General features: G+C 48.5%; 1 protein-coding gene across 9 annotated transcripts in view; it reads left to right on the top strand.

Moving 5' to 3' along the window:
- Positions 1 to 24,613, top strand: part of TSPOAP1 (TSPO associated protein 1) — a 3,887,333-nt gene that overhangs the window by 1,903,013 nt on the left and 1,959,707 nt on the right. For 8 of the 9 annotated variants that reach the window (XM_069614850.1, XM_069614845.1, XM_069614848.1 and 5 more), the window contains 3 exons: positions 4,254 to 4,446; positions 4,565 to 4,651; positions 5,209 to 5,432. In XM_069614850.1, the coding sequence (XP_069470951.1) occupies positions 4,254 to 4,446; positions 4,565 to 4,651; positions 5,209 to 5,432 (504 nt within the window). The remainder of the gene's footprint in view (positions 1 to 4,253; positions 4,447 to 4,564; positions 4,652 to 5,208; positions 5,433 to 24,613) is intronic. The other variant, XM_069614847.1, reaches the window with a different exon arrangement.

Here is a 24,613-nt window from a genome sequence, read left to right as displayed (position 1 = left end):
TCTTTCCAAGGAAGATTACATTCTCGAGACCTACGGAAAGAAGATGTATTCCAGCATCATGCTGCATTTACGGCAGGCTAATGCGGATGCCATGTTAACAGCGGGTAATCAACGCTTATGGCTGGAGGTCTTGAATATCCAACAATATCTGCCATCTCAAAGAGTAGCAGCCTTCAAATGAGGGCTAGCGAGGACAAAGCTAACTGCGCAAGACCTCAGGGAGTCTTCTATGCCCCACAAAGATACTGCCCCCAGGGCAATGTGTGTGGGCGTTGACATGGGCAGGACAGCTTCAACAAGAGCCACATGATTTAGTAAAGATGTGCAGGACAAAATACCAAGTCTGCCCTTTGAAGGGAATGATCTCTTTAATTAATCCACTAAAAAGTGTCTACACTCCCAGCCAAATTGCTTATGGTGCTTTCCAAGGCACCTCAAAAGACTAACCCCTCGTCGAGGAATTCTCGATCAGATTTCAGATCCAAATGATGTGGGGGATTTTGTGGCTACCATGATAGAAACAACGGGCAGTCCAATAGATCCTCAAGCTCACAGAGACACAAATGGCAGACATTCTCTAGTAAGGGATTTGTTTCCTCTTACACCTCTTGCTCTACAGAGCCCAAAAAGCAATGAGGTCATCGTGCAGACCCACTCGTCCCTGGTAGGCAGCATGATTAGCCATTTCCATCAGGACTAGCTTAACGTTTTGAAGGCTTTGTGAATTCTGTATTTTGTGACCTGGGGGCATTGTCTTGCAATTCCGCCAATTCCCTTTTCGGCCTTACTCTGTCTGGAGATTTCTAACCTTCTACAAATCATGGCAACAAAAGATGCCCCTCCTCTCGAAAGATAAAGCAGGTTTTATGCTGGCCTCTTTACCATTCCAAAAAAGAACCAGGCAGGCCTGAGGATGGTATTAGGTCTTTCCTTCTTAAACCTTTTCTTACTGTTTAAGAAATTCAAGATGGTTGAGCCAGCACAAATCCAAAATGCAGTTTGCCGGGAAGACTGGCTGCGCACAGTGGATCGAAGGACACATAACTGCCTATCTCAATCTATTCAGCGCACACAAAGTTGCTATATTTCTCTTTATTGGGTCACCATTTTCAGTGCAGGGTACTTCCCTTTGGGCTGAATGTGGCTCAGAGAGTTTTCATGAAACTGATAGTTTGGTGGTTGCCCACTGTGTCTTCAGAGTAGAGATTTCCCAACAAGTTTAGACCTTTCTTCAGCTTCTTCTCGACTTTTTTCTAGCCTATGTCTTTCTGTCAATCAAAATAAGTCTTGCCTAATCCCACTCGAGACCATCAGGTTAATAGGCTTCCAATGGGATCCAAGCCTGGGAAGGGCTTTCCCACTTTGGAATATATTCTAGACATCAAGCTTGCAACATCATGTTTTTGAGTTGCCCAGAATTCTCAGCATGGTGGTTTCAACCTCTTCTTGGGCTTATGGCAGCGTCCATCCTGCCCATGCCCTTTGCTCGCCTCAAAACGATATGCCTTCAACTGCGGCGCAGAGCTTATTGGAACGAGGAAGTGGACAAACAGTCAAGAAGGATTTCAATCCCTCCAGGTCTAAGGTCAAACATCCTTTGGTGGAACCACACAAACAATTTGCAGATTGGGGTTCTCTTCCGCGACTCTTCTGTATTCACTATAACTTCATAATTCTCTCTCAAAGGTTGGGGCGTGACCCTGGGACAACTTCAGACACATGATTTCTGGTCCCCGAACGAGCTGATGTTCCATATACATTTTCTGGAACTTCTAGCCACCTTCAAAGCATTGAGGTTGTTCCTCTGAGTCATCTGGAGCTCATCTGTTCCCATAAGGATGGTCACTACAAAGGCAATATTCTATCTCAGCAAGCAAGGGGGAAACCAAGTCTTCCCGTTTTGCAAGTTGGCTATTCAGATCTGGGAGTGTGCCATTCAACATTGAATATTGCTTCAAGCAATTCACTTGGCTGTTGACCTCAATACTCTAGGAGACAAGCTCAGTCGCCTACTGCAATCCAACCACGAATGGTCGCTCAAGACCTCAGTGATTTAGGAGGTGTTCCAGCGGTGGGAAGTCCTCCAAGTGGATTTGTTTGCACGGGCACAGAAACGCAAATGTCACCTTTTCACATCCTTGATGGGTCAGAATCTCTGGGGGATGCTCTTGAGATCTCGGACCAGAGGAATTTCTGTGTATTTCCTCTTCTCCCCCTCCCATACCGAGAGTCCTACCCAAATTCTGCAGTGCCATCAACTGCTCTATGATCCTGCTAGCACCTGATTAACTGACCCGCATTTGGTACTCAGATCCTCAGAGGCTAAAGTGCTTGGGTCCTCTTCATCTCCCAATGACACTGGATCTGCTGAGCCAGCAGAAGGGTCAGTTGTTTTATCCCTCCTGTCTACCGCTGATGTTAACGGCCTGGTACCTGAGAAGTTATTCTATATAAGGCTTGGTTTATCTGAACAAAACCTTTCTATAATCCAGGAGACAGTCTACAATAAGTCAATGCAAGAGTAAGTGAACAATGTTTTGCTACTGGATGCTACAGCAATCCTTCGATCTGTACGACACATCCTTGTATAATATCCTATCATTTCTGTCCTGCCTTATTTCATCTGGTGTCAAGGTTCAGTCTTGCAGGTTGTATTTATAAGCGATCATTGCATATTTAGTCTCTCTTGTTCTAATCTTGACTGTCAATCTTATCGTAAAGAAGCATTTTGAGGATCTTCTTCGTCTACATCCTGGAGTTAGTAGACCTCACCCTGCATGAGATCTTAAGGTAGTGCTCGCACCCCTAGCTCAAAAGCTGTTCAAACCAATGACCACTGCAGACATTAGATTTGTTTCTTGGAAAAACAGTATTTTAGTAGCTGTCACTTCTGCTCCAAGGATAAGCGAAATTCAGGCTCTCTTGGCTTCAAAGGTACTTACAATGCACCCTTCTTTTTTACCCAAAATTGTCTCCTGTTTTCACATAAATCAGGAGGTTATCATGCCTATTTTCTTTCCCTTTCCCCAAACCGAGGGTGAGAGGACATTGCACACACTAGATGTGAGCTGCTCCCTCAAATTGTACTTGGATTGTTTAAAAAAATGTCAGGAATTCAGACAAACTGTTTGTCCTTCGGTGGTCGTCAATGATTGCATGCTTGATTACATCTTTCATTGTTGAGGCTTACAGAATTCAGAAGAAAGCTGTTCCCATAGGCTTACACGCACATGATGTCAGAGCAAAGGCTATGGCCGTTGCTTTTCAGAGATGTGTCCCCATGGACATTATCAGCAAAGCCGCTACTTGGGGTTCCCCGTCGGCATTTTGCAGGCATTACTGCATGGACACAGCTGATGCCAGATTCAGGCAAGCAGTCTTTCAAAACTTGTTTGACTAGATTTATTCTCTGACCTCCTGATGATATTTTAATGCTGTTTAATATCCCATACGTATGGAGGAAAGGTCGGGTCGTCAGAGTAATGAAATGTTACTCTCCGTAGAGATTTCTCTACTCCTAGTTCATAGTCCCCTTTCCTAATTCGTCCCACCCGCCGTCCGACAATAAATAGTCATAGTTCAAGGGACCGGTCTAGCAGCTCCAATTCTGGTCGGTGTTACCGGGAAGCAGTGTCAGCGGGTCTAGCCACACCCATGATACCACACCTACAGCACAACTCAAAATTATTTAAAAGATACTTTTTTAATGCTGTGCAAAAAAGACCTCGCATAAGTATGAGGAAAGGGGACTAGGATTACAGAAGTCACTACGATGAGTAACATTTTCTTTTTAGTCTTTTGCAAATCAATTTGTCCGGTCATTTTATAATTTGCAGCCTGCTCACTCTCTCTGGTCTCCAACTCTTCTTCTTCATTAATTAATTTTTGGTACTTCCATTCAAATTGGTCAATGCACTGTTTTCTCCTTTCACAGGACATCTGCCTGCCTTTTTCTTACTTTTGATAATACTAACGTTTTGAGCCTACAGGGTTTATCAAGCTCTCTGGTTCAATGCAGATATACTTGCATTGGTTAGTAACCTTAGATGATGACAGGTTAATAATTCTGGCTGTGCGCAATATTTTTTCATTAGAGCGAACGAGTTTTGAAAGAAATGATCACTTGATCTTCTCTAAAATGCTTTCGTATTTCACCATACGGCAATGTAAAGTAACAGAATTTTTTTTTTAACAATGGTATTGTAATGGGATTAAATAATCACAAAATTAAATCATCCTGTCTCTTTTTTCAGGTACGAGTGAAGGACTTGGAAGAGAAATGCCGCAGCCAAACAAAGCAGTTCAGCCTCTTGTCTCAGGAACTTGAACGCTTCCGTTTGCATACTGGAAAAATTGATCTCTTCCCCTCAACACTGGTGACTTCTGAACTGCCAATTACTCCATGCTGCTCCACCCCGGAACACCATCGTGACCATCAGGAGAAAGGTAATGTTGTCCTTGTCAGGAAGTTAGCTGATAATAAAATACCTGCAGTATTTCTGGAAACCCGATTTGAAAGCAGTGGTACTGATCTCACCAACTTTAACATGCTCTATCTCTGTAGATCCCTCCTCTTCCTGGGATGTGATCAGTTGGGGAGACGTGAGGCTTGCTGAGAGCTGGTCCAGTTTTGTATACCTTTCGTTATCGGGTACTGTTTGTTACTGGTTGGTGAAATCTTTGCAGTAGAATGTTGAAGCTTGGACGGTTTTGGGTATAAGGGTAGAGTGCTAGGTGGATCCTCACTGGTGGAGTCAATTCACTGTAACAAAACTTTGCACATTGAAGCCACAATAATACTTCCAGATATTATTTTATAAAATAGATTTTCCACTGAATTCTGGGTTTAACTGGGATTACCTTAGTAGAAAGTAATTATACAGTGCCCTGGAGGTGGTAAAAATGTGTCATTCAGGGAATTTTCTTCTCTCACCCAAAGATACCAATAGTTGAAAGCAAGTTAGTGAATGTTTCTGTACACAACTTTAAAGGCACATATTCCCACTCCAGTGTTCTGTCCACATTTCTGTCCTTCGCACCTCCACTCCACAGCTTGTTTGCCTGTTGATTTGTTATTTTGCACTTTCTCACTAAGCTGCCTGAATATTTATCCACTGCCACGTTCATTGGCTTGATGCAAACATTGGATTCACCTTTGTTTATTGAACAGAAATCTTTTTGAAAATGTAATATTAATATCTGTTTTAGATGTGCCCATGCCTACAACCCCTTGTGCAGATGAAAATAAAAAGGATGGGATTGTGGACATCGAAGGGTTGTATCAGGCGCAGGATGGCATGTGCAACATTGGCAGATTTGCAGTTGAAAAAGCTTCAATCACTAGTGAGAATGAAATCAATAAATTGGAAAATCTTCATAGCTCGCCCAAATCCATCTCTCAAAACAGTTCTAAATCCTGTCCTACACCTGAGGTGAGCACTTTGAAGGTTGATGTATTGCATATACTTACCAGCTAAGTTCGCTTTTTTGATGTTCGCGTTTGTGCAGTGATTTGTAGCGTTTTTGTTTGTGTACAATCAGATTTTATCCATGGTGGACTCAACATTATTTATATTGTTTCGGATACTTCAACCGGGATTAGAAAAATCTCAAAACTGGACAGTACACTTATAACCATGCATATGATATGTTTTTATATAGTAATTGAAGTGCAGTGCTTCAATAATTTCCGACCTGTTTCTGCACCATATCTTGTCTGCCATGCCTTTCACTTAATTACTATTTCAGAGCCGCATAAACCACTTGATTCCAACATTGAAAACTACATCACACTCCACACACTTCATGCCATCCCTTCATTCACAACTTGAACATAAAGCACAGTTGTCTCCCCCTTTGCATCATTAGATTTTTACATGTTTAATTTTCCGTGCTTTTCCATATTAACTATTGACAATCCTGTACTTATTGTATTGTTCCATTTTACCTGCCCCAACTTGTTACTCAACAACCTTCACCAGTGTGGTCATATTTATTATTATTTTCAAAGATGGCTCATTTAGTTTTCAAATACACACAGATAAGTGAAGACACCCAAGATCTGCATTTCGCTTCCAGCTTATCCAAGTTACTACACATCTGTCCCGTCCCCTTTCCTCCATCCTTGTTGGCGTGCCCAGGCATGAGGACGGTACCGGTACTATTTGGCAGCAAAAAAAGAGAGCTTCCCCTTTTAAATTTAGTATAGTGCACCGGGGCACAGCCCTGCGCTTGGGGCCACCCAGTAGCCCCACCCTCCGGTGCCTCAACTCAGTCCCTTTCTCTCCACGGAAGGGAACAAAGCTGACCTCTTATGTGGGCATTATTTTTCAGTGCAACGTGCGCTTCCATGTTTTTCTTTTCAAATCATTTTACCTCCCTTTGCTGCCTTGCTTCCCCCAGTGCATGTCATTTGCAGGAAGCTTCACAAGGTGCGCATAGTGCAACCTTTCCTTCCGGCATCGGACCCCATGCACTCTGCCTAGAGTGTCTGGAAGCTCGATCACTATTGGGACGTGTGCGCGGCATGCACCTCCCTTGCGCCACAGTCCTTGAAGAATAGGCTGTCTCACTGGAGGGAGATCTTTCACGCTTCACCTCCAAACCATCTGAAGGACTTTGTTTTGGCATCCTGACACGAGAAGGTAAGTCACTTGTCTCCAAGGCACTCCAGCCAGGAGACACCTTCCAAAGGCCGCCGGCTGGGAGGTGTCACCCAGAACCTGCGACCAGGGGTAGGCTACAGGCCCCTGCAGCGAGGGGCTGAGGAGCACTCCCAGGCCGGGCCCCTAAGGACATTCTAGCTCTGTTTCTGCAGAGTGCGAGGGGCCTTCGGGCTCTATTGCCAGTGCAAGCCTGAGGCACAGTCACGCGCCACAACTTCCAGTGCTACAGCTGAGGGCAAAGGGCCTCCTGGAGTTTCCTTCAAGGTCGGTTCCGCAAGGGACAAGTTGACTGCCAGTCAACCGACAGAGGGCCTACAGCCTACTGGAGCCCTCTTGGAGGTCAGCGCAAAGGCTTCAGGGTCAGGTCATAAACAGGCCTCTGCAAGTTGGACCCAGGGATTGTATCTCTCCAGTACTGAAATATCTGCATTGGCTCCCAGTGGCTGCAAGGATTAAGTTCAAAACCTCTGCATTGTCCACAAGACCTTCTCGGGACTGGGGCCTCAATACCTCCAACTCTCTTCCTAAATATCTTCCTTCTCAAGCTCTTCGCTCATCCGCCTCCAACTCCCTCAGGGTCAGTCGTTTCTAACGAGTTGGTGTTAGATCTCTTTCTTCGGCTGGGGCCTCCCTCTGGAACAGCCTCCCTGAAACTTGAGGAGAATCGTCTCCGGTTCCGGAAGCACCTCAAAACCTTTCTCTTTGCTTCTGCTTTTTCTCCTCGTCTCCCCTGCTGATCTCCTGGCTGAAACTGAAACTGCACTGGCCACCCTCTGATCTCATGCCCAGGTCTCTCCCCGCCAGTCACACACACCTGCACTGCCTTCTTGGCAACCGCCGCACTTGGTGACTGTATCTGTATCCATACAGTCCCACTACCAGCACTTGACACCTGATGTCTGCACTTAGCCTTGCACTTGCTACCTGCTGGCCGTACTTTTTACTTATTGTTAATTATTCTATTATCCCATGTACTGCACTGTCCCCTTCCCTGTTCCCCCCCACACTTTTCCCCTCTCCTCTTCCCATGCACTTGAGCGATCTGAATGACACCTGGCCTAGTAGGATCATTGTCTGTCTCTGCTCTGTTCCCCCTCCCTTGCCTCGTCACGCCTTGAAACACCTGTATATAGGCGTATAATAAATGCCATATCATATCATATATCATACTGCACACAGAACCTCGGGTGCTCATGCCTTACTTCGCAGGGCGTGGCTACAAAACCCAAAATGGTGTAAAACACGCAGCATAGCCTCCACGTTCGGCCACCATTTTAGACACAGACATCAGGTCTCCGGCGCCTCCCTCTCCTTCGGAGTGTGCAGCTCAGCGCGGGTCCAGCCTGCATTCTTCGGTGCTCACAATCTTCAGGCAACTGGTCTCCACAGGGGTACGTGTATGCCAGCCAGCCTTTTGGGTACCCATCGCAGGTCCCCAAGCGTGCCGAACCGGACAGAAGGTCCAGCACATCAATGGGCCGGCGCCCTCCTCTGCTCAGACCCCTCAGCGTGCGAGGATAGGTTGTTTGAGCGCTTCCTACTTTTTATGCGGTCGCAGCAGATGCCAGGCTTCCTGAAATAGCTCATTAAAGATGTGCTGCCTCTCAGGCCGCCCCCAGGGAGTTCCAGTCCCTCCATTGCTGGTGGCTCTGCCACCGCTTCCAGTGCCCGCTCAACTACCTCCTCCACCTGCTCCTTCCCCACTGCCTCCTCCACCCCTACCCTTGCTGCAGTTCTCCCACATTGCCAGCTCAGCCTCTGCAGGGTGCTGACTAGGGGGGGTGGGGCCCTCCGATGGAACTCCAGTAGACCCCAGTCACACCTCCTCTTTTGCAGGAAGACGATGCGGATGACAATGCACAGGAAGACGAGGCATCAGCCTCAGTCATGGCTGAATTTCTGGTGGTGCTGCAGCCAGAACAAGTGCAACAAGAACCAGGGCTCCTAGCGGAGGGCCTGACCCTTTGAGCAACTTGCCTCTTGGCATCTCTTTGCAAAAGGACGTCCTTACTCTTGCAAAGAAGGTATGGGGAAGCAGAGGGCCAAGCAGCTGAACAAGAAGCTTGATGGCCGCTTTCGGCTCCTGTAGAGTGAACAGATGCTGCTGTCATCTCACCCACAGCCTCACTGCTCCATTGTGGCTGGCGCTTCCATGTACTCTAAACCCTAAAGCTGCTGGATAGCCATGCAGCCTTTAAAGCAGGTTTGTTGGAGGTGCGCACAGTTGCACAGGATCTCCTGAGTCCTTGGTTTCCCATATCGATACTGCCAGCAAGGGGGGTCTATGCCTTGGCGTAGAAATGAGAACCACCGCCTGGATGCATGTGACCAGGTTTTCTGTCGATGTGCAGGACAGAATTCTTGACCTCCCTTTCGAGGGTTCAGGCTCTTTCCTCTCGCCGTGGACGATGATTTAACGAAAAAGAAAATGTCCACTCAGATGGAAAAGTCTTCAGCAATTTTTACAAAGCCAGGACCCAAGCCTTTCCTCCAAGGTCACAGTAGGTTGGAAGCTAAACCACGCTCATTCGGGCTGGTTCAAGGGGTTTTGCAATCAGAGGGCTCTTCAACGCGACAGGTCACAGAGCAAGCACAGAAGAAAGCAGCAGCGGACCACACAAGGTTTCTGACAATATGAAACAATGGGATGCAGGTCAGGGACCACAGTTCTCATGTGGGGGTCCGGCTGGCTCTGTTGTGGGGCATTGGAGGCGTTTGTTTTTTAATCCTTGGATTATGTCAGTGGTGTTGATGGGGTTCAGTCTTCCTCTTACATCTCCCCCTCCTCCTTCCCCACTGTTGCTGCAGATAGGGTCTCCTGCCCTGTTAATGGAGATATTACACCTGAGGAACATAAAGGCTGTTGAACCGGTGCCTCTTCCAGACAGGGACTCTGGGTATTATTCCAGGATTTTTGCAGTGCCCAAGAACAAGCAGGCAGGCCTGAGGGTACTCCTGGATCTTTCTTTCCTCAACCTTTCGCTCCCTCTCAAACGCTTCAAGATGATAACACTGGTTCACATAGCAGAGTCTCTGTGTGCAGGTGACTGGATGTGTTCCTTAGAACTAAAACATGCGTACCTGCATGTCCCCATCTTTCAACTGCACCGGAAATTCCTGTGGTTCACCATTATGTCACACCATTTCCAATGCAAGGTGCTCCCATTTGGTCTCAATGCGGCGCCGTGCTTATTTACCACATTGGTGAACGCGGTGTCGGGCCCTCTTCAGTTGGAGGGCCACCACCTATACCCTTATTTGGATGACTGGCGAGTGTGAGCCAGCACTCGCGAAGGAGCACTCCACTCCTGCTAGAGGTTAGCCAATGTCCTCCACCAACTGAGGTGTACCCTCAACCAAAGGAAGTTGCAAATGCACCATGTGAAGACATCATGAAGTAAGACAAAGACAACAGATTCAAAATTCAAACATAGATCTTTATTAACTCAAATGTCAGGATTTTATATATTTAATTTGTAAATCGTGCATACAGCCAGTCGGCATTGAGACACTGTTGCAGGTACAAGTAACTAGTCAGGCTTGTTTAATACAGGCATAGTTTCATACAAATACAGGGTGACAAAGGTATAACCAAATGGCAGTTATCATAGAAAACATACACAATCATACTTTTACGTCCCGTCCCCTTTCCTCCATACTGTATGGGCGTCCCTTCCAAGAGACAGGAGACAGAACCTTTTTCACCACAAAAAACCTTCTTCCACTTTAAATTTAGAGACGGGCAGGGGTGCGGCCCAGGTTGTAGGCGGTGCCCTGACTCCACCCTGTGCTTCAAACCTCAGTCCCCTTTTCCGCGTTGACAGGATAGGGCCGAATTCACCAGCGCTCCTGGGTTTGGCCTCGGCCATGTGATTCCACGCACGGATACTTCCTCTCTTTGTCTTCTTTTTTGTCATTCAGGTACTCGATCATCAAGCGTCACACCCCTCCCCGGCGCATGCCGACTTCTATAGGTTTCAGCCGGTGTCCAGCCTGCAGCAGGCTCTTCCCAACTTCAGACCCCCACGCCCTCTGCCTACGTTGCCTTGGCTCAGACCGAGGTTGGCAAGCTTGTTCAGCGTGTGGCTCGCTGTCCTCGAATGCGCTTAAGAACAGACTAACCAGTTGGAGGGAGCTCTTACACTAGTCGCCTCCAGAGGACTTCAAGAACTTCATGAAACATCGAACGAAGCCTAAGGTAGGGCCGTTCTTCTCCATCGCACCCCGCAAGGGAGACTCCTTCCCAGGGACTCTCCCGCACGGGAGGGACCGATCAGGTCCTTCTACCAGTATGTGCACCGAGGCTGCAGCAGCTACCGGCCTCCGGGCCGAGGGATCCTCGGATCCTCCCGGTGACAGTGTTGTGGAACCGGAAGGTTCTTTTACTGGGTCTTCATCCGAGGGCCTCCGCCCTTGCACCAGGACCATGGCCGAGGGGATACACCCTAATACCGGCATTACGTCTGAGGGGGGCACCAAAACGCAGCTCTACCGACCCCCGGGTCGAGGGTGCCACACCTATCGGGCCTAGACCCGAGGCCTCGTGATCCACACACAAGTGTCATGGACGAGGCAGGCCCAGCAGGCTGAGCAACACGTGGCAGGCAGCTTGACAAAATGGCCGTCGTGCCTGACAGAGGCACCTTTCTGATGCCATTCCAGGAATTCGGAGAAGAACGTTTGTCAAGGTGGGTGGGACTAAGAAAGGATAAATGATTTACTAGAAGCAACCTCATTATTCCTTTCCCACGCACAAGACAACGGCATGGTGGTTCCTACTCCTGTTGGGTCGGATGGCGGCAAATGTCTTATCAGTATCTATGCTATGGATGCAGCGCACCCAACTGCCTCTGATAGCTTCATGGTCTCAATTTTCAGACACACTAACTGCACCAGTACCCATTCCCATATGGCTACATCAAGACCTGTGATGGTTGAACATCAGCAAAATGCAGGTTGGAATGGCTTTTCAGGACCTGCCATCAGTTCACCATAACAACAGACTTGGCTACGTCAGGGTGGAGAGCCACCCTCCAAGGCCTAGCCCTTCAGGCCTTCTGACCAGTGTTAGCAGGCGCAAGCGTGGTGATGGACAGGCAATATAGTTACAATGCAATACATCAACATGCAGGGAGGCACTAAGCTCCCATAGCTGTGCCCTCTGGCAGTTCGTCTGTAGTACCTGAGCGGGCAAGGCCCAGCCAAAATGTGTAAATGCCCACACAGCAGCGTGAGTGGGCATTTACAGATGTTAATGTCACTGCGGTGTGCCCAGCTTCATGCCCCACTTATTAGACAATCCTCGCTACGCCTCTGCCTCCGGTGGACCTGTTCACGACAGAGTGGAACAGCAAATGCCTCCATCATGCCTTATGGAAGGGAAGAGGGAGAGGGTCATTGGGGGACGTATTATCGATGTCATGGAACAACCTATTTGCTTACACATTCTCCGCTTTCTCCGGTTCTTAGGGTCTTCTAGAAATTTAGGACCTCCAGCCAGACCAAGCTTCTCCTGATAGTCCTGCATTGGCCCCAGTGGCAATGGTTTTCAGATCTGCTGCTTATGGCAGATCGACCACCTCTCCCCTTCCAAATCATCTTCACCAGTAGAAAGGCAATGTGATTCGTCCCTGCCCACAATCGCTTTCCTTGGTACTCTGGCACCTGTAATATTGGCCTATGGCTACTTGGGCCTTTCTGAAGACAATCTCAGGGTGATAAGTGCATCTTCGAAGCCTTCAACCTGCTCCCAATACACTGGAAAGGTGCCTTGTGTCTGCCACTAGTTGCGGGGGAAAGAAAAGGATCCTTTTCATTTCCCTCTTATCAAATCTGATTCAAACAGGCACTCATATTTCTTTATATAGGACATACCTTGCAGCGATTGGGACTTACCTCTTTAATAAAGATAGCTTAGTCTCCTTCGCCAATCTAATGACCAAGCACCACTTCAGGGGACTATTACACTTGTTCCCTCCCCCCCCCCTCATCGGCCTATTGCAGACTGGAACCATAATGTAGTTCTGACGGCCCTTGCGCACAAGCCATTCGAACCAACGGCATTCATTCACCTACATCTAGTTTCTTGGAAGACGGCCTTCCTGGCGGTAATCACTTCAGCTTCCCACATTAGCGAGCTTTAAGCCCTACCAGTGGAGTTTCCTTACCCTTCTTTACATATGGATAAGATGGACTTGCTGACGCATCTGTCTTTTTTATCGAAGGTGATTACCAATTTTTATATAAACAAGGAAATAACATTGCCTGTGTTTCTCCGGGACCAGAAATCCGGAGAGGATTGCACCTTGCACAACCTGGAAGTTCAAAGGGCAATAAGGTTCTATTTCAAGAGGACTAGGCCTCAGAGGTCCTCAGACAGTTTATTCATCACATTCAGAGGTGTAAATCGTGGAAAACAAGCCGCTAAACCACAATTGCTAGATGGATTCTCTCTTGCATATCCCATGCTTACAAAGTGCAAGGCGAGTCACCCCCTCCGGGTCTACATGCACATTTAACTAGAGTGAAATGCATGACAGTAGTTTTCCACCGACACCTGCCCTGGGAGGCCATCTGCAAAGCAGCCACTTGAGAATCGCCTTCAGCCTTTTGCAAACATAATGCATTTGATTCCAACTCCAGGATTTTAACAGGCAGTGCTAAGGAACATATTTGATTCAGTTTAGTTCCATCCTCCCTTGGTAAGAGTAATGTTTTGTACGCTCCCATTAGTTTTGGGGAAAGGGGACAGGACGCAGGCGTAAGGAAAAGTTACCTCATCGTAGTGACTTCAGTACTCCTAGTCCTACATCTCCTTTCCTCCATATGCCTGTCCTCCACCCCCTAAAATTGCTTAGATAGGTATTTCCATTCCTCTTAGTGGATCAAGGGACTGAGCGGACAGAGCATGTGGCAGGTTTATTTGAGTGGTCGCCACTATGCGCTCCCGCTGGGCTTGCTATGGCTTTGATCGCATCGCTGCAGGCACTCCCATAAGTATGGAGGAAATGGGACATAGGACTTGGGAGCACAGTAGTCACTACAGTGAGTAACTTTTCCTATAGAAGCGCCATGATTTCAGCTACACTAGCACACATTTCCCCTGTTCAATCTGATAAATGTTGGACAAAATGTAGGGGCATGGGATGCTAATACACATTTGGTTGGAATGCCTGTTTTCAACCATTCCGGGAAGAAATATGCAGAGGACTCAGAAAGGTGTTGGGCCTACACGTCCCATGGGACCCTGGCCCTCATTTGTTGGACCTGAAACCTCAGAGAGTTTCTGAATAAAAAGGACGGACATGTAAATTTAAATCGACTTTGCTCCAGGCAGCCACAATGGTTCTGGGAGCAACATGGAAATCATCTGACCCATTTCCCTAATCACTAGATGGTGGCATAAAATATGGTTCATTCTAGCAATAGAGAGGCTTACTGCAAGAAATAATGGGAACAACAGAGGAACATTAAGGGAAATCTTATTTGCATTCCTAGCTACGAAAACAGGAACCTGCTGTGTCTGATAAAACTCAGAGCTCTACATTTGTTTGGGAAAGAGTGAAATGTAGCCTTCTAGACCGAGGCAGGGGTCATTATTGCAGTATGATGACCTACCATTAAACCACTAAGTTATGACCTGAGGTGAAGCCAAGGGGCATAAGTTGGGGAATTAGTTATTCTAAGCGATACAGACCCCTCCTGAGGCCTATAAGGCTATTAGCACATGGTATCTAGCAGCAATATGTGTTAGGGAGTTTTAATTGCTAAATACAAATAAACTGTACTTTAATAGTGAGTAAAGTAAATAGGTAAAATGAGTTTGTAAATTAAATGTGGTTTTATTTTATTGTATTTAAATGTCAAGGGTGTCTGCCTAAGTTAAGCATTTTAACTTCACATTTGGTTACCTGCAGCAGGCTTAACACGAGGAGGTTTCTTGATAAAATAAATCTTGCCTGGAAATTGCATTGTTGCTTCCCTCTGTTATTGAAGACAGAATGTTCAGAATACATTCAATACCGCTGTCTGAATATTGTAATGGGCTGGGAGGAGGTCAATAACCTCCATGTGCTAATAAATGCTATGCTTTGAAGTAATAATTAATGAAGGAGGTTTTGATGGGGGTTCCAAAGTGTGCCTTTTTTAAAATAACTTTCTTCATTTAAATAGCCATTGTAGCAAACATATACATAGCATAGCAGTGGCACATCCGCTACAGTTTGGATATGCATCATACATAGCATAAGGGAAAACCAGATCAGTACATCAAACGTCGTACAGTGATAGCTTACAGTGGCAAAACCGTGCCAACACTCTGCTGAGCTTCACCCATACTCCTATGTCCCGTCCCCTTTCCTCCATACTGTAAGGGTGTCTTCGCTACTGACGGGAGACAGAACCTTTTTTACCAGAAAAATCATCTTCCCTTTAAATTTATATGTGCGCGGGGGTGTGTCCCTGGGAGCATGCGCTCCCTGACTCCATCTACCGGCGCCACTCCCCAGTCCTCTTTTCTGCGTCGACGGGAACTGACCGTTTTAACCAACGCTCCAGCGTTAGACCTCTGGCCTAGTAATTCCACGCGCTCTTCCCTGGAGAAGTACTTTTATCTTCTTTTTCTCTTTCAATTGTCAGGTACCGCTTTGTCCTCTGGCACCACGCTCCTCCCCGGCGCATGTCGATGACTGCAGGCTTCAGCAGGTGTCCAGCCTGCTAGGGTCCCTTCCTGACCCCCACACCCTCTGCCTCTGCTGCCTTGGCCCCGACACGGCTGGGACGGCTGTACCGCTCCTCAAGAACAGACTATCCAGATGAAGGGAGTTCTTCGGAAGGTCACCTCCAGAGGACCGCCTCCAGACAACCTAAAAGCGTTCATGAAGCAAAAGACCAGGCCCAAGGTAGGTGCACTGTTCTCCTCAATACCCCACAAAGGCGACTCCTTTCCTATGAAGCGCACTAGCGAGCGGGACCTAACATGTCTTACGACCAGCCCAAGCACAGAGGCTGCTCGAGCTACCGGCCACCAAGCCGAGGGGCCGCAAGATCCTACCGTAGATTCCGCTGAGGGACTGCAAGGTTCTATTACTGGGTCTCAACACCAGGGGCTATGCCCTAACACCAGACTGATGTCTGAGTGGACATCTGTACGCAGCACTACCGGCTCCACTGCCAGGTTCCGACCTGAGGTGCCAGGTAGGCCTCAACCTCCACCGCTCCGCGTACTGGCGGAAGCCTGGCCCAGCGCAGCAAGTACCACGACGCAGGCATGTGGCAAGCAGCAAAACAGAATGTCTGCCAGGCCAGACCAAATGGTGGCTCACCCGACACCATCTCCCTTTGGGGACCAGGTAGGGGAGCGAGTTTCCAGGTAGGACTGGTCAACACCTGTCACTTGGCCCACAGCATACCCATCGACTTGCCAAGGTAGATGCACCTCGCCCCATACAGCGAGACAGTTCCCTGCAACCTCCGGGCCCCCCGCACCTATGCCTATTCCATGAAGCCTTTCTCCGGCCTGTTAAGGCAGATTCTTTGAGAAGATCCTTACTCTCATGAGGTCCCCACAGATGGGTACCATCCTTTGGGATGTGATCAGGGGAATGCTCTCTCCGGTTCAGCAGATTGCACCCACTGCCACGCCGTCTTTGGGTCCAGCTCCTCTGGGCCCAGCGCAGACCCGGGCGCCCACGCCAGTCCCTATGACACCAGCTCCCATGCCTGTACCAGTCACGGCATCCCCGTCTACACTGCCGCAGCAGCAGCCTCCGGCGCTGATAATCAGTACGCCACAGCTTGCTACGCCCAGCACTCCTCCGGCTGCACCGGACCAGCATGACACAATGATGGACATAGATGAGGAGGGCCCAGTCTCTCCTTCATCAGCCAAAGCCTTTCAAGAACATCTGGCGGGCCTAGCTGAGTATTTGGGGATCCCAAAGCTACAGGTGGAACAACCGAAGGCAGGGGTATTGGCAGAAGGTCTCACTCTACGCCCCACAGCTAGAACAGGAATCCCACTGCAGAAGGACGTGGTGGAGCTTGCCAAAAAAGGATGGCTCAAGCTACCCAGCCTACCAATCAGCTTCTCAACGCTAAGTTTAAGCAAACAGAAGGGGTCCCCCCTCTTACTGTCGGCACACCCCCTGCCAGGCTCCTCAGTGATAGCGGCAGCACCAATGTACTATAAGCCTCAATCGTCCTCGGCTACATCAGCCTCAGCACTCCTGGGTAAGCAGGAGAAGATCCTGGCGGCATTTGGAAAGAAAATCTATTCCAATGCCACCCTCCATCTGCGCCAGTCCAATGCGGATGCCATTCTGGCGGCGGTCAACCAGAGGCTCTGATGTGAGATCGCTGACTTCCTACCTGAACTCCCTGTGCATAGCCAGACTCGCTTCAAGGCTGGGCTGGTTGAAGCCAAAATAGTGGCACAGGACATAATGGAGTCCACAGTGGCTCACATTGATGCCTCCTGTCGCGCCATCTTCATTGCCACCGACATGAGAAGGACAGCCTGGCTAAGGGCGACAAAGTTCAACCCTGATGTCCAGGAACGTATACTGGACCTTCCTTTCGAGGGGGACAATCCGTTCCATTCAACAACGGATGAGGATCTCGAGAAGAAAAAGAATAACTCGCAGACTGCTAAATGTTTATCGATCCTCACCATGTCCACAGCTAATACATATAGTCATGCGCACCAGTGCTCAGACAAGGACTGGTCCTTTGCAGACTTCAGGGGCTTCCTAGAGTCCAAACAACCGGCCAGATCCCCGAGTCAGCACAAGGTGGCTCACAAGGGCTTTTTCCAGTTCCCCTCATCAGCCCCAGCCTCAGAGGGCAAGAAATCATGGCACACCCATCCGGATCCATGAGTCTCCGGTGGAGGATAGGTTTGCCCTTCAAGCTCACCGCTGGCGGACAAGGTTCACAGACCCATGGATCCTCTCTGTAGTATCCACGGGCTTCTCGTTCCCTATCCCTCCTTCTCCTCTACCCTCCCCTCCCCTCCACTCCCACAGATTGGTACAGCAACTCTGTTGGCGGAAATTTGCTTGCTCGTAAAAAGTCAGGCAGTGGAGGAAGTCCCATCCTCTCAGCGGGGTCTGGGCTTCTATTCACAAATGTTCACCATACACAAAAAGAACCATGCTGGCCTGAGAGTAGTGTTGGACCTTTGCACCTTGAGCCTTTCCCTTCCTCTCTAAAAGTTCAAGAAGGTTACCCCAGTGCTAATAGCAGAGACATTCTGTGCGGGAGACTGGATGTGCTCTGTGGATCTGAAGGATGCCTACCTACACATCTGGCAACCCCATCGGTCCTTTCTGAGGTTCAGGATCATGGGTTTTCCCTTCCAATACAAGGTTCTACCCTGTGGCCTCAATTCGGCCCCCAGGGTCTTTACAAGACTGATGAACACTGTTGCAGCCCTACTCAGGATGCAGGGTCATCACATCAGCCCATATCAGGACGACTGGCTAGTCAGGGCAATGTCTCTGGAGGCAGTCCAGCACACTGCCTCCACCCTCATGGATACACTACACGAGCTGGGATTTTCTATCAATCCCAAGTAGTCACAGTTGGCGCCCACACAGAGTCTAACCTTCCTGGGCCTTATCTGGAATATGAGCTCCAAGACGGTTTTCCCCTTAGCGGACAAGATTGCAGCCATCAAGAGGGTCACAGGGCATTTTCTCAGCAGAGCAGTGACCTTGGCATGGTGGTACCAACACCTCTTGGGAATCATGACGGCAAGTCTCCTGGCGTTTCTGCATACAAGGCTAAAAATGAGGTGACTGCAGTTGCACTTCGCAGCCTCCTAGAGTCAGGCGAAGGGTTCCCAGGCGGGGCAGGTCAGCATCCCACATCATCTCCACCATGACCTAGTCTGGTGGAGCACAGACAGCAACCTGCGGATAGGCAGGCCCTTACGTCAACCACCACCTCAGGTCACCATCACCACAGACTCATCCCTAGAGGGCTGGGGGGCTACCTTGGGCAGAAAAAGAATTGCGGTTGCACTCCTAATTTGGGTAGCAAAGTTCTTTTAACAAAGTTAAATGTGAGTATTTTCAATTTTTAAGGTGCATGGGAGGAAGAATGGCCCTGGCACAGAACCACCATTACAAACATAAACAGAGAAAAGAGGATCAAATTTGGAAACCTCCCGTCCCCTGCACACTGTCAAATCTCATAAGACGGTTAAGTAATCAATTCTGAAGATATCAAGCATTTACATATATAGCCGATTCAAAAAAGAGAGGTTTTTTAGTTTTGATTAAAAAACAGAGATTTAATCAATGAACAATATTGTCAACAAGAATGTATACAAAGTCCAAAATGAATGGCTGAGGCTTTTTGAGATTATTCTCTTTTCTTCTTGAGTGAAAGTGAACTGTGGACAGATAATGTATAGAGAGAGAAATGCTGTAAGCATGTCTATCAACTCAAAGATGTTTATGACACAAATCAAACACAAATTAAAAATAACAATCGAAACATGTTCATAATATCCACATTGATTACCACTATGATATCTGGATCTTACACTCCTAATGACTGGTTTCACTGATATCTTAATTTAATACCCGGCTCACATAGAGTGAGACTCCACAAAGTAAGAATAGACAGGAATTAGTTCAACTCTTATAATTGCACCTATGCCCTCCTTTGTGTCTGTTCACCTAATTCCATATAACTCTAAGAGATATCGCTGATCAGGATACCAATCAGAGTCTTTACATATTATTTAGGGGTACCTTGAGTCTGTCCTGTGATACTCCTCAATTCAAAGGTAATCCTTGTGTTGTAAAAAATGGAAAACAGTCCTAGAGTTTGTGATCCTAAATGAAATAGAGAAGGGAGCCTACATGTAATACTACATAGTGTCTTATCATCGCTGGAAAGGGAACTTAAGTTGCTGAGAGGTCACGGAATATTTAAAATCAACTCACCGTAACCATGGTGCTCCAAATCACTTATATTGTGATTAATGGCGGTTCTTCAACCTTCAAGCAGTGTTTCCTCATGTATCTAGTCACTGGGAGAACGATGACACGCACTCTTCTCTATCGGAACCTTTGTTTGATAGCTATAAAATAATAGTCTTAAATCACTATTAAATTTGCTAAACCGCTCCTATGCGAACCCATAATTAATATCTATTAAATGTTCGCCAAACTCACCATGAGAGAGTGGTAAATCACAACAAGGTGCCCTTTGATTTAAATTAAGATTCTGCGTGGCTGAACGCCGGAGATCGTGCCTTCATATGTGTTTAGAGCTGAAAAGAAAGGGGCAAAATGTTGCCTGTAGCCTCTAATAGCAATCAATGTGACTGTTGCTAACAGGATATTTGTAAGTTGTGATATTTCTAAGGCGTATTATATCTTACCTGCGCTATGACAGGCTCTCCAAGTCCGTGTAATGCATGTTGCTTTCATCGATGGTTGTCAAGGAAATGGCAAAGCACGCTGTTGATCCAGCACGCGCCCCTCTCACTATCATGGGCTTTCAAAGCCCCTGCCACGCGTGCTGCTTTCCGCGTCGGTTGCTAGGGAGATGGCCAATAATGCTGTGTGTACAGCGCAAGCCCCTCTCACTCTGTAGGTAAATCAGCTGATGTCGCTCGATATCAACAACGGACTACATTCCTGAAGGAAAAGCTATGTGGATAAACAAACGGTTAGTTAGGAGTATAACAAGGCCTCCATCTTGAAGGGAATCATAGGATAGCACAGAGCCAATCTACATAGACTAAATAAAGCAATGGACTATGAAGGAAGTAAAAATATAAAGAGTAGGTAAAATAACGGATGATGTAAAATGGTAAACTAGGTATACATTTGTAAATAACCAGTTTATTATGGAGTTTACGAATCCACAATCGTAGTGGTATGTGGGTCATATGGAAATGAAACTGTTGCTCTACGACCGGCTAATTGTTACCAGTAACAAAAACTCAAATAGTTCTACCAGAATCCATGTTTACACAATCTGAGAGATATTAAACCGCCTCAGTTTATCCTACCAAAGTTGAACAATACATGCATTTCTTAGAACAAGTGCACTTATAGCACTTCATGAATAGTCAGCTTTGGAGGTGAGACTAATTGAGTTACCCTAGCCACATGGATTGCATAAATTAGAGATGACATTCTCATGTTCAAAAGGGTGTCTACCAGGGTCAGTAAGTCACTAAATGTCGTGTAAATGTATACAAGAAACCTTTTATCCAAAGACAACTTTTTTATACTTTTACATGTACAGATGAGTTGTTGCGTCTGTCTTAAAGCATAATACTAGTAAGTCACCAGTGCTTAGATAAAGCATTTAAGTGAGAATTCCTCATTGAGTCCCCTTGGGAGCAGTGTGTCCAGGTGGTGTATGCAGCATTTCTCTCTACGGGATAAAATTGACTGGTAGTCTCCTCCTCTGTGTGGTTTTTTCACAACTTCTAAGACTTGGAATTTAAGTTGGGCTACAGTGTGGTTATTTTCCATGAAAAGTCTTGCGAGTGGTGATTTTATGTTCTTGCATCTAATGTTTGATTTGTGTTCCGTCAGTCTTTCCTTTACGGGTCTTGTGGTTTGACCCACGGCGATCCTCATTCAAACTGACAGCTCCACCAGCATATATTACATCAACAAGCAGGGTGGCACCAGGTCTGCTCCCATCTGCACTCTAGCAGTCAAAATTTGGGAGGGGGCTCTGGTAAACAACATGCACCAGGCAGCATCCACCTCCCGGGGGAGTCCAAGCTGGAGGCGGATAGGCTCAGCAGGCTGGGTGCGGACAACTACGAATGGCAGTTGGAAGAACAGGTCTTTCAGGGTATCTTCAACAAGTGGGGGTCATCCTCAGGTGGATCTCTTCGCCACCTGGTCCAACAGGAGGTGCCCCGAGTTCGCGTCCTGGCAGGGGCAGGGCAGGGGCTCTCTGGGCGGCGCGATGCAGATCCAGTGGAACAACATTAACGCCTATGCCTTCCCTCCCACTCCCCTGGACCACAGGGTAATCTGCAAGATCAGGGAGGCCCGGCACCTCCGTATCATCCTGGTAGCTCTGTGGTAGCCAGCAAGGCCATGGTTTTCGGAACTACTCAGGCTGTCGGATCAGGCCCCGGTGCACCTTCCGCTGGGCCCAGCACACCTACTCTCTCAGCAGGGAGGCATTGTCATCCACCCGCCCCCCAAAAGTTAGCCCTCACAACGTGGTTCCTGAACAAGTTGCACTGAGGCATCTGCATCTGTCACAGGCTAACCTAGACATTATACAAGGGGCTAGGAGCGATGCTACCAGGAGCCAGTACAAAAGCAAGTGGACCAGGTTTTGTCACCGAGCGGAATCAAAAGAGGGCGATCTGTTGATCTGCACGTTGGACGACGTGCTATCCTTCTCTGCGCACCTCACACACTCGGGGTGCAGGTAGACACATGCCGCAACTATCTGGCGGCCATTGTAGCCTACAGGAACTCGGAGGTGGAGGAGGTAAAAAAGACACTTTGCGGGCCTCACCAGACTTTATCCACCTATAAAGAAACAGCATCCGGTGTGAGACCTCAATGTGGTCTTGGGTGCCCTGGCGCTTAAACCATTCAAACCTGTGGCGTCCGCGGACATCAGGCTAGTTACCATTAAGACAGCCCTCCTGGTGGGCCTTTCCTCGGCACGCCGGATCAGTTAAATCCAGGCGCTGGTGGCCTCCGAGTCTTGTACTACCTTTCATAAGGACAAGGTGGTGCTTAGAACTCACCCTGCATTCTTGCCTAAGGTTGTCTCTTTTCACCTAAATGAGGAGATAGTGCTACCAACATTCTTCCCGGATCCTATGGATGATGCTCAGAGGGTATTGCACTGTCTGGATGTGAGGCGTGTGCTGAGATACTACCTGGGCAGGACCAAGATTTTCTGTAAATCAGACACCCTCTTCGTCACCTTCGGTGGGTCAAAACCTGGCTGTCAAGCCTCCAAGGCGTCCATAGCAACGTGGATGGTTTCGGCCATGAAGCAAGCATACGAGGGGCAGTATAAACTTCTTCCAGCAAATATGCATGACCACGCAATCAGAGCTAAAGCCACAGTGGTTGCTTTTCAGAAGCACGTTCCGTGGCAGGTTGTCAGCAAGGCAGCTACGTGGGCTACACCTTCGATCTTATGCAATCACTACTGCTTGGATGCCGGCTCCAGGTCGGATGCAGCATTTGCTCAGGCAGTGTTAAGGAACTTGTTTTCTTAAGAGACCACCTCTCCACGCTGGGGCTACATTCAGTTGTACTCGCCCATACAGTATGGAGGAAAGGGGACGGGACGTAGGAGTAATTATAAGTACTCTTACGTCCCATCACCTTTCCTCCATACTGCATGGGCGCCCCTTCCAAGGGATGGGAGACAGAACTTTTTCCCCCAGAAAAAACATTCTTCCCCTTTAAATTTAGAGGCATGCAGGGGTGTGGCCCTGGGAGCCTGCACTGCCCTGACTCCGCCCTCTGGTGCCACACCTCAGTACCCTTTTCCGCATCGACGGGAACGGGCCGAATTTACCAGCGCGCCTAGGTTTGGCTTCGGCCATGTAATTCCATGTGCGGATACTTCTTCTCTTCTGTCTTTTTGTCTTTTTATCATTCAGGCACGCGATCGTCAGGCGTCATGCTCCTCCCCGGCGCATTTCGACCTCTACAGGGTTCAGCAGATGTCTATCCTGCGACAGGCTCTTTCCAACTTCAGACCCCCATGCCCTCTGCCTACGTTACTGTACCGGGTGCAACACGCTTTCCACAGATCGCCTCAAGAGGACCTGAAGGACTTCGTTAATCATCGATCCAGGCCCAAGGTAGGGCCATTCTTTTCCCGCGCACTCCGCAAGGGAGACTCCTTTCCAGGGGCTCGCCCGCGCGGGAGGAACCGCTCGGGTTCGCATACCAGCACGAGTACCGATGCGAAATCAGCTACCAGCCGGGAGGCCGAGGGGGCAGTGGATCCTCCCGGTGACAGTGCTTAGGGACCAAAAAGGTTCTTTTACCAGTTCTTCACCAGAGGGGCCATGCCTAGTACTTGCAACATGTCTGAGGGGGTGCCTATACGCAGTACTACTGGCAGATCCGCCGAGGCCGTAACGCCTAGCAGTTCTCGGCCTGAAGAGCAGGGTAGGCCTCATGATCCACACTCAAGAGTCCTGGACGAGGCTGGGCCCAGTGAGCCAAGCAACACGACGCAGGCACATGGAAGGCAGCTCGACAAGATGGCTGCCGTGCCAGACATTGGACACCCGCCCGATACCGCACCAAGGAAGGCAGCAGGTGGAGAAACGAGTGTCAAAGTGGGACTGGTATCAACCAGGTATGTGGCCTACAGTCTATCCTTCTTTTGCGTAGGGCCCCCTGCGTCTATATGGGCAGGGCACGCAACGGCTGCAGCAGCTGCGCGCTAACCCGCCAATATCACCTACCACACCTCCAGCTTGTGAGGACAGATTCTTCGAAAGGTTCCTTGGGCTTATGAAATCACCTGGGATGGGGGTCATCCTCCGGGACGCCATTGGGGAAGTGCTCCCGCCAATGGCTCTGGCGCCGCAGGTCCCCGTACAGGCTCCCCTGTGCAGCCTCTGTCGCCCACTCCGGTCTTCCAACCGATAGTGCAGGTAGTTTCGTACCAGCCTTCGGTCTCCACACCTCAGCCTTCGGCTCCCAGCACCCCTCCACCGGTGCCAGATCCCCAGGTAGACACACATGAGGAGGAGGACGACCCTGACACACTGTCATCAGCCAAGGCCTTCCACGAACATCTTGCAGGGCTGGCAGAGTACTTTGGCCTTCCTCAACCCAAGGTCGAGCAACCATCAGAGGGGTCCTCCCCGAAGTCTTCACGCTACGTCCCGTAGCAAGGACAGGGTGCCCGATGCAGAAGGACGTTGTTGCCTTGGCCAAAAAAAGCTGGCTCAAGCTCCA

The sequence above is a fragment of the Ambystoma mexicanum genome, chromosome 9 (genome assembly GCF_040938575.1).
Source record: "Ambystoma mexicanum isolate Mex_15411 chromosome 9, UKY_AmexF1_1, whole genome shotgun sequence".
Lineage (NCBI taxonomy): Eukaryota > Metazoa > Chordata > Amphibia > Caudata > Ambystomatidae > Ambystoma > Ambystoma mexicanum.
Note: the sequence above shows the minus strand (reverse complement) of the source record. Positions and strands in the feature narration are given on the sequence as shown.